This window comes from Bacillus rossius, chromosome 11 (assembly GCF_032445375.1).
Source record: "Bacillus rossius redtenbacheri isolate Brsri chromosome 11, Brsri_v3, whole genome shotgun sequence".
Lineage (NCBI taxonomy): Eukaryota > Metazoa > Arthropoda > Insecta > Phasmatodea > Bacillidae > Bacillus > Bacillus rossius.
The window spans coordinates 59,305,154-59,315,786 of record NC_086338.1 but is presented as its reverse complement, the minus strand read 5'-3'; the positions used below and the strand labels follow the sequence as shown (position 1 = coordinate 59,315,786).

General features: G+C 34.9%; 1 protein-coding gene across 1 annotated transcript; it reads left to right on the top strand.

Moving 5' to 3' along the window:
* The first annotated feature begins 1,629 nt into the window (after nucleotides 1-1,629).
* LOC134537105 (uncharacterized) lies at nucleotides 1,630-10,010 on the top strand. The gene is made up of 2 exons (XM_063377390.1): nucleotides 1,630-2,391; nucleotides 8,632-10,010. The coding sequence occupies exons 1-2, from the start codon at nucleotides 2,059-2,061 to the stop codon at nucleotides 8,863-8,865; spliced, it is 567 nt and encodes a 188-aa protein (XP_063233460.1). The 5' UTR covers nucleotides 1,630-2,058; the 3' UTR covers nucleotides 8,866-10,010.
* The last annotated feature ends 623 nt before the right edge of the window (nucleotides 10,011-10,633 follow it).

Genomic DNA, 10,633 nt, shown 5'->3' with positions numbered 1-10,633 from the left:
GTGGTTTATCTACCAGTATTACTTAAAACAAGTTTTATTTGAGGTTGAAACACTATTATGGAAATACTAAAACAACAATAGATTCAAACAACTTTAAAAAAAAAATTGGTAGATATGTCCAATCTCATCAATTCAAATTAACAATTTATTTACATTGATTTGATTTCTAGTTATTTCTATAACTAATTGTTCGTGATTATAATTAAACAAATTATTTAAATTAAAATTGCAAAAACTGTAATAAATATTTGAAAATTAAAAAGTTGTGCAATTTTTCATCAATGTTTTCTATGACGTTATCACGTAAAATTATCGTTCTTAAACCGACTTTACAGACAACCCCCCCTTTTTTTAATATTGGTAGAGGTAGAAACCAAATATTGCAGCAGGACGCTACAGGAAAGTTTATTGAATCATAAAATTTAATAGCCAAAAAAACACATTATCCTGTAGGTTTGTTTTGCAATCACAGAATGATTCAGCCTTCTGCTGTACTGATTGATAAGCTGTCATACTCGAGGCAGCAACTATCAAATAGCACGGTCCTGTGTGCTAGTACACCGGCAGGGCACAAGGTTTCTCCTCAGGGCGTGACGTCGCCACGCGGCCAGCAAGTGGCAGGTGATGACCTAACAGGAGCACTCTTAGCTGCTGTAGACATTAGGGGCACTAGCTGGGCGGTGGTTATTTCTATAGCCAATGAAGATTTTGGTAGTCTGGTAAGATTGTTTTCATTCAGCATGTTACGCTCGTACATGGTGCTACCGGATGACATGGCCGTTATCCCATTATCCCATATGGAGCCTAACCTGACACTGCATGTCCTTACGTTCGCTGATAAGCGATGCAAGGTGAAGTTAAGTATTTATGTTTATGTTTAGTAGACCTTCTAGCTGCTGGGTGTGTAGAGCATAAGTACCCTGAGCATCCTGCCTTGGTTGAAAATTCTGCAGTGGTGATGATTACACACAGGTAAAGCGATTACAATTACACAACAAATTAACCATCCCCCAATGGTAATGCTACCAACAAATACGAATTCCCTAACACATGCACTAACAAGACACTAAAAGCCACTTGGCACATGGGTAATAATTACCTAGCATGTATAACAATGCGGCATGCGGCCTTAATTTAAACCATAAATATAACAGTAGTATTTTTGGAACAGTCTTTAAGGGACGTATAGTAGCTACATCGAGTTGTTTCGCTATCTTCAAATCGGCAAATTAACTTAAACGCTGACGAAAATTACCAAATAATAATTAAATCAGGTCTAGTATAGTAATGTTTCACGTCGAGTCACAAAAGTGTTATTAAATTTTTTTTTTCATCATATGATTTAAAGTAATTACAACTGACCATTGAAAACAAAATTAATAATAACGGGCAACACATTTCACAAGATCGCTAAATAATATTTTCATATTAAAAACTACAAACTTTCAGTTACTAATGCACTCCTTAACCATAGATAAAACTAAACTAGCGCCACGTGGGCGGAACAAAAGGTGGACTCCAGAAGTCCTCAGGTCGAATCTCGTTGGGTCGAATTAATTGAAAGGGAAGGATGTTGTCATTTGATGACAGTAGAAATTCGGTTTTGATCAAAGACTATCCAACTACCGTGTAACCGTACATTCGCGTTTGCATTTGTAAACATGTTTACATAAACTGAATATTGTAATACGAACAGTATGGAAACTTAATAAGATATACGCGAGACAAGTGGTGATATCAGTATCAGTGAACCTCACGGTGTTGTGGAGTTATACTTACGTTTTTAAATGCGTGAAAATAGTTACAATAGTGGCATCTAGCGGCGTACAGTGTAAAATCGAGTCGGTAAAGAAAAGGAAATTTATTTTCGTTTTGTTGTTTGTGGCCATTCTGATTGTTTATAAAATTAGAATATGTTGGCAATATGTTCGCATTTATTGTGACTGTTTAATGTGGTGATTATATTTCTTTATGTGTTGACAAATTGTGTAAGTTTAATGAAGTGCTAATGTGTTTATCACGTGTTAATGTTTTTTTAAGTGTTCAAAATAATTTGTAATGAATAACAAGTCTCCATTTAGTGCACCGTTGGGCTACGGTAATACTTTCAGCAATGGCCCCAATAACCAAAGTAGAAATATTTCTAAGTCTTTCGAACAGTTTTCACCACGTAACCCAAGTTCACCGTTTAGTGGCTCACCTAGAGGAAGATTCGAAAACGATTTTATACCTTTAGGATTCAGCAGTCCTGTAAATTCTCATAGAAATGTAAATAGTACTCCGCCTCACTGGAAAGTTAACAGGCGTTTCAACAACAGCAACAGTTACAATTCATCCAGCAGGAATGCCAGTCCGTATAATAACTCATACAGAGGAAATAAAAGTGGAAAGGTAAGTAATAGGAAACTTATGTTTTCTGCAATTAGGGTTCCGATCCATTTTGTTTAGGTATTTATCTTGCTAGTTCTTAACAATGCACTTCAGGGAAGTGTAATATTCTTACGTCATGGCTTTCCCGTAAATAAACTAATTAATTACGAAAATTATTTTTTAGAATACGAAATACGTTCATCTACTTCCCTGAAACAGGGTTTTTAAATTCCTACTCATTTCTGAGAAATCATTAGTTTTAGTGTACATTACAATTCATTTACATCGACATAGCCTTTGCCATTTTTTTAATGTTCTTATATATGGAGAATCACAGGATTGGCAAACCTAACGTCACAACAGTCCATTCCGAGTCTGTATTCGTGTATGTTCGGTAAAAATGTTACAGATTTGTGAAATTTTGAGGAATGTCAATTAATAGGCCTATAGGTTAGCACCATTAGAAATATTTTAAAATATTGCGAATGGTTGGGTATGTTAGTATAACCACATTACATATGTAAAATACTTTACTGTAAAATATTTTACAGTATTTTTAATGGTAGCTTAGGAATTTCCAAGTAACATAGCAACCGGTTCACACATGTCCATTTCGAGGCCTAAACAGTTCTGAATTTCGCGAAGTTCGCCGCTCGCATGAGCAACTTCAGTGGCAAATATTTTAGGATAAAAAAGTGCATGAAAGTTGGCCAAATCATCTTTCATAGACTTTTAAGTGACGGATAAATTGGAGAATAGTCGAACTTCATGTAAAATACTTTTAAAAAGTGTGGACGGTTGATTAGGTTAGCTACATCAAAAATACAGTGAAATGGTTTGGACATTTGGTTAGGTCAGAATAGCTACATTTTAAATTAGTAATTCCTAAGCAACTATTAATAATATTTTATACTATTTTTTATTTTAGCTTTACTAACCTAACCACCATCTACAAAGTTTTAAATAAGTTTTAATGTAGGTGACCTAACCTAATATTTGACCAAAGATCTCTAAAACATACACACACAGACCTACACGGGAAAGCAAAGGGATTGTCATGTAACCAATAAACATTGATTTCCCAGAAACCAGTTGGAATTAAGGGTAAATATTTACAATCGCGGTAGATGCCAAAAAAAATTCTAAAAATCCGAAAATACTTTTATTCTATGCTCTTTCACTTCCTCTTTTCAAATCAACCGGCGGAGATAAGAAATTCCAAATACTTTAGGAGATATCGAATTTTTTAATTTCATGATATGTAGAGTCGCGGTAGATGCCAAAAAAATGCTAAAAATCCGAAAATACTGTTATTCTATGCTCTTTCACTTCTTATTTTCAAATCAACCGGCGGAGATAAGAAATTCCAAATACTTTAGGAGATATCGAATTTTTTAATTTAGCAATACAACGCCCGTTTAACCCTTCGAACGTCGCCATTTTTTATTTTGACGTGTGTTAGAGAATGCGTAATAAATAAAATGGTCGATTAGGTCAGGTCAGTTACATTATAAATACTTTCAAACTAAGCGAACATTAAAAATAATGTGAATTTAATTTAATGTTACTTTAGTTTTAAATTATGTATAATGTAACTGACCTGACCTAACAAAACCCGTACAAATGATGAACATCAACAACTCACGTAATTTTTTTTTTTACTTATTACTTGCGCAACAATATCCAAAAAATAATAATAATAATACTTTAAAATTAGAAACGTTAAAAACGCACCTAAGTTGGAGGCGGGTACATTTCCTTTGTCACTATAAGGAAATGATGTAGTCGTTCACGGCAGAAGTTTACCGATTAATTAAACATCGTATTGAACAATAAATGAATAAATAATCACGTATTGGTTCATTTGAATACTGACCAATCACGGAATAAATAATCACATATTGGTTCATTTGAATACTGGCCAATCACGGAACAGTCACGTGACAAAATTGTCCAATAAGAAACATGATACTCGTAAACAAGAAACCTTATTATCTATGACAAGAAACAATGGTCATCGCCGCATACTACGCAGGTATTGTGATGAAAATTAAAAAATTCGATATCTCCTAAAGTATTTGGAATTTCTTACCTCCGCCGGTTGATTTGAAAAGAGGAAGTGAAAGAGCACAGAATAAAAGTATTTTCAGATTTTTAGCATTTTTTTTGGCATCTACCGCGACTCTACATTTATAATGAAATTAAAAAATTCGATATCTCCTAAAGTATTTGGAATTTCTTACCTCCGCCGGTTGTTTTGAAAAGAGGAAGTGAAAGGGCACAGAATAAAAGTATTTTCAGATTTTTAGCATTTTTTTTGGCATCTACCGCGATTGTAAATATTTACCGAATTAAGAAATGCTTGTACCGAAATAATGTATGGGTAGTAATTACTTCAGTACCACCTTGTTGGCGACTTCATCAATATCGCTAGGTACCATATAGCAATGCACACTTATAGCAGTTTTTTTTATGTACCTGAACTAACCTTTCCAAACTTTCTGTTTTGTTTCGATTTCTTCAATGAGTCCAAAACTAACCTCACCTAGGAACACAAGATGTTTGTACCTTACCTAATAAGTTATATTTTTAGTTAATGTAAGAAAACAAATTTTTAACACGGCAAACGCAAAGCAAACAAAATGCATACAAAATACTACTACAGCATCACTAAAACCTTTATAAACTAGAGACAAAAACCACTTACATCTTCTGCCTTCGTTCATGGCTATAATCATCTACCTACTATGAATAATATTCTTTTATACATAATATTACATCCATTAAATTTAATCAATAGTGCGAAACACTGTCACTTTCCTCGTTACTACTACAGTCACAACCACACATTCCATATTTATGTTGTTCCATTAAATTATTTCACCTAAAAAAAACTTGAAATTTGTCTCATGACTACTACATTCATTACTACACATACCAAGTGGAGGGAGGGGGGTGAAATCTCCATCACTGCTAATGGAAAACAAATGCCACGATGATGAAAACCACCACGATCTTGAGGTATGATGAAAGAGAAAGGATGAAAAAAATTGAGTATTCTGGAAGACTATCAGGGGAATTACCTCTCGATAGTACCTCAACATTAACGTATATCAAATTTTTTATGTTTAGAAAAATTGGGGGGTTTCCCTCCCTCCCCCCTCTCCAACCATATCCAACCCGGAATAAGGGTCGGGCGTTGCCGGAATGCCTCGGGAGGTCCTCAATGGAGATATCTTCGATAGTCTAGAAATCTTTGACGAAATGTGAATTCTGCAAGGTACCCAACGTAACAAAAAATTAGCTGACTATTAAAACACTCTCAGAAACACTGGCTGAGCTTACATCTGAAACTATACAGGTACAAAATTGACAAATATCTTAAAAAGACGATAAATTTCTTCTTACAGATGCTTACTGATGCATAAATTTATGCAAAGTTTACAAATGGCTATACTCAGCAATTACCACTACAGGATGACTACATTCTGGAATAATGTTCGCAGGCTTTCACGGCCATTGTCTGAAGTAGCTTGGTTTCTGGGTTGTCCTCGGCTACAACCCTGAAGCCAAGCTACTTCACATTCTGGAATGTCGGGGAAAAGTCACGGAAGTTGATATTGGCCAGGGAATGTCAGGGAATTTACTTTAAAACATGGAAAAGTCATGGGAATTCCACAGTGATTGTAATTTGAGGGGGCAATTTCATGCTCTGGTATGCCATCACTCAAACTTTGAACACTTTACCAGATGGTGTTCCAGTGTATTCATAAACTAAAATGTCATATGTAAGGTTCTGTATGGACTAGTATAGCAAACGGATGTTCGCGGCTGAATTATTATTTCTTATGAATATTACAAAATAGGTAAATTATTTTTAAAAATTTGTCAGGGAAATTTGAATTTTGTTCATGGAAATAACAGATAAATTTTTCTGCAGATTTCCAGACACATCAAATGATTCAAGAGCAACTAATTTAGTTTGACGATTCTTACCTTCATCCCAAACCTTTTGTCACTATGTGAATAAAAATATATTTTAAAATACAAATCATGCAAATCTGCAAAAATACAATACATTTAAGAATTTTAAACTATTTCACGTGCAAAAAAACAAACATAAAATCTCTATTTATAGTTACAATTTTGTACATATTCGTAAAATAATGTATGAATCCATTTCCATAGTTAATAAAATTTTATACTTGACACAACTACTGTAAAAACAGTAACACACAGTAAGTTTACATGGTGCTAATGAATTACTTAAGTGAATACACCACTTGAACCGTAAACCTTTTGCAGGTAATAAAATATTAAAATACAGTAAACTCCTTATTATCCACGGGCGGATGATCCCCAGTGTGGATGATCCGCGCATGCTACGATAAAATACAGCACATATGTAAATCTGTATTTTATTACAAGTGAGCAAATTTTATCTCTAATGACGAGTGTATTGTGTGCAGTATACAGTAAAACGCCACAGGCCTTCTCGGAACTCATGCAGTAGGCTGGCATGCGTTGCTATTTTTGTCTCTAAGTTGAAATTAATGTTTCCTTTTTTGTTTTACCATTTTCTGCTCTTTTGCGGAATATCAGCAATTTCCACTATCCGTGGTGGCCCTGCCACTTAATTTCACGGATAATCGGGAGTGTACTGTAATGCACTTCCTTCACAAACCAGCAGAACTAAAATGTCAATTTTTTGAATTGTCTTTTTTTTTATGCAGAAACCGAAGATAATTAAGATTCATCTGCCCCTTTAGAAATTAAAATATTGCATTTTTTTACTTTATTTTTGCTCTTTTTCTGTTCTAGCTCTGTCATGGATGGTTAGGATAAGGTTTCTGCATTTTGCAAGCATGGTTTAGCGTGGAGGGGGCTTTCAGGGGCTCTCCCAAACACAATTTTTTTGTTATTTTGGAAGGTATATTTATTTTGACTTAAGTACTTTAATCATGTTTTGAAACTTTCTTTAGTTAAAAGTTTAATGAACTTACTGAAATTCAGAATTCAATACTATAAATTTGTAAATATTTTCAGGCTAATCCCCAAATTATGAAATGTCACAGTGCAACTGCATTCTTCTTTGTACAACACCCTCTTTCAGAATGTCTTCTTGGAGCTGCCCCAGGTATTTTGTAATGGTAAATTACTTTATCTAACCAACCTGAGTGAGCTAGCCAAAGGATTACAGTGATAACCTAGTCCATATATATGTCAGTTGTACCATTGCTGATGTGTCTGTTTAATATCAGATCATTGATAACCTATTGGCCTTGATTTACAGCGTAATACTTAAATTATTTTCAGTTGGACTTGCAGATAATAAAGAAATTATAAATTTGATGATATTCATAAATTTCTTGGTTTCTTAAAGGGAATTATTATTGGACTTATTTTAAGGTATTTTTGTGCCGTTGCGAGTGTGTGGATACGCACCAGCTCGACTCCAGAGACCGTCAGTGGCAGTGCTCTCTGTGTTTGGTCATTCAGCAGTTTGTTTGTCATTGTCGGAGAAACGTGCGTGGCATGCAAGTGGAGATGGTAGGTCTGCAGGACAGTGGACGGAGTGAGAGGCCAGAGTGTTTTAGCGAGAGGAGGGTGGAGTAATCATGTTGACATAGAGACTTGTTTAAGACAGTGTGTATGTCTACATACCCAATAGTCGGAATGTGCTGCACTTGGGTCGCAAATGCTGGAGGTCTCCGGTTCAAATCTAGAGAGAGTAGGAGCATCCAGAGATGCAATCTGTAAAGTGCAGGTTGGTGTTAAAGGCATCAATAGAGCAATTAATGAACCGAATAAGCATGGAGTAGTATGTAAATACTCTGTACGACTTTGCAGACTAAGGGAATATCTAATCGATGAGTGCAAAGATACAGAATCAAGTGCGATATGATCTTTGAACTTTCTCCTTTCTTATCCTCTTCCTTACAGAGTAAAAGCTGGGGATGTCGGAAACAAATGTTCTGAATGTTAAAATGTTGACTGTTAGGAAGATTACACCTACTCGCAAATGATGACCTTCATATATTTTTTTAATGTATAAATATCTACAGTAGTGATAGTGACTGTAACGTGATTTGGTTGTAACGTGTTAGTACTATTATACTCAAATGCAGTGTTTAAGTTAAGTAATCATGATTTTCTGTGAAGTTTTTCAAAATAAACCCATGTGTTTTGTACTTTGAAGTGGGGAACAGTTCTGAAACTTCTTTGCTTGATTTATTACGAGTGGGATTTGTTCACTTTCAGGGGGGCAGGGACTGCAACCCAGGACACGCGGCCGACATTTCGCAATACTTCCACCCCTCCATGCTGGAGGACCCGTGGGCGGAACTAGAGTCGAGACACGGCGCTAGTGTAGCTGGCGGGAGCGACAGTGCCAAGCAGCACAGTGCTGGTTCGAGCCTGCCGCTCAGCGATACCGACGAGTCGGCCGACTTCCGGGAGGGGGAAAAGCTCGCCTGCAGTAGCGATAGCTCGTAGCGTGTGTTGCTCCCAGCGACGGTCTTGACCGCATCGTTCGGTGTCCCCGTGTACGGTCACCAGAGAAACACCGGTTGTGCCTGCGGTACATAATCAGTGATGCACTTTGCAAAATTAGTTGTTCATTTGTGAGTCCACCATTCACGCAGTATCAGGAAACAAACATTACTGAAACAGATGGGTTTTGACACTAAAGAGTAGATTGAAATTACTGCTTTTAAAAATACAACTCACATTTTTATTTACAATGAACTCAAATAATAACATATAAAAATTCTGATTCAAAAAAATTTAATTTAATTTGGTAAAAATAACCATTTTATAGTTTTTACATGTCTGTACATATACTATGTAGTTACATATGTATTTAAAAAAAACAATTTTAATTGTTTTGTTAATGAAATACAGTAAATATTTTTTCACTATCAAAACACTTTTTTTTATTTTAGAAAATTATTATTTTTTGGATACATAGGTACCTACTAATTTTTTTTAAAAAACTTGTGTTGGTAACTTTTCACATTTTGTAAAACTTATGTGCTCTGATGAGTGACAAAAAGTAGGAAATAGTTTAGTACCTAATGCATGGCATTTTTAGAAAAGTATCAACTTAAATAAATTTATTGAATTTTATTTATGGTGCCTATACTTTTTAGTCACTTGACATTTTTTCACAGATTCATCTCAATAGCAACCTGTAATTTTTGGAGGTTACATAAATTTTTTTGGTATGTATTTCTAAAATGATTAATTGTATGTTTGTAATAAGTAGGACGTGCTCTGCATGATAAAATCATAATAGTTGTTTATGATCAACAGTTAAACTATCCATGCAAAATATTAATCACTTAGACATAAAATAATGAACTAAATTGTTTCTAATGGATGCTCGTTTTTGCTTTTCAATAAATTTGCAACATTTTTGGTACTTAGAAAAACAGTGCTCATTCGTTGTGTAAATTTTTTTCTTAACTGGGTACCAGAACATAATGCTGTCATGTGCAACATTTACACTGTTGAGGATTGAGAGCTTGTAAGTATACTTAAATTTATTAATTTGAGTATTTTTAATATAAGATGTTTTTATTTTCAGTTTTATCAAAACTTCCTTAATAAAATGCTGAAATAAGCTTTTTCAAATTAAACTAATTGATGAAATTACTCAATAACCCTAAACCCCACTTAGTAAAGTAAGTAATTAAAGTGAATGTAATTTGATCGTGGAGGATCATGTAAATCCTAAACACAGCGAAGGCAGCAGGATAAAATGCTCTCTCTCTGAATGATTCTTACAGTGGGGAAGCAAAAACTTATTCGAGCCCCTGGTTAAACTTGTACGATGGTTTATACTCTAAATTTAATTATTCTTGATAGTACACAATGCATAAAGGTCTCTTGTGTAACTGCTATATTAGAGAAAGTTCGCAAAGTGGGTTTAAAAAATACGTTTTGTGACAGAGACCACGAAAACCCCATTTTGAGGCTATGAGAGCCCCTGGTTAAACCAGTACAATGGTTCGCAATCTGAATTTAATGTTTTTTTTTATAATACACACTTGTATGAAGGTCGCTTGGTAAATGATATATTGGAGAAAGTTCGCATGGTGGGTTTAAAAAAATAAACACTCGGGTGGAAATTGCCGTAGTTGCGTTGAATGACTTAGACTGTTGTCCCAAGCTCTGTCCCGGGCAGCCGGATAGAGCCGGTGGATAGAGCTTACTTCAGCTCAGTTGTCAAAATGGCCATTGATAGGGTGTGCCGAATTCA

What these genes read in the sequence shown, in the direction of transcription:
- LOC134537105 (XM_063377390.1), top strand. Translation starts at nt 2,059, where the DNA reads ATGAATAACAAGTCTCCATTTAGTGCACCGTTGGGCTACGGTAATACT. An exon ending in GAGGAAATAAAAGTGGAAAG is followed by an intron (nt 2,392 to 8,631) that starts GTAAGTAATAGG and finishes GTTCACTTTCAG; the next exon opens with GGGGGCAGGGACTGCAACCC.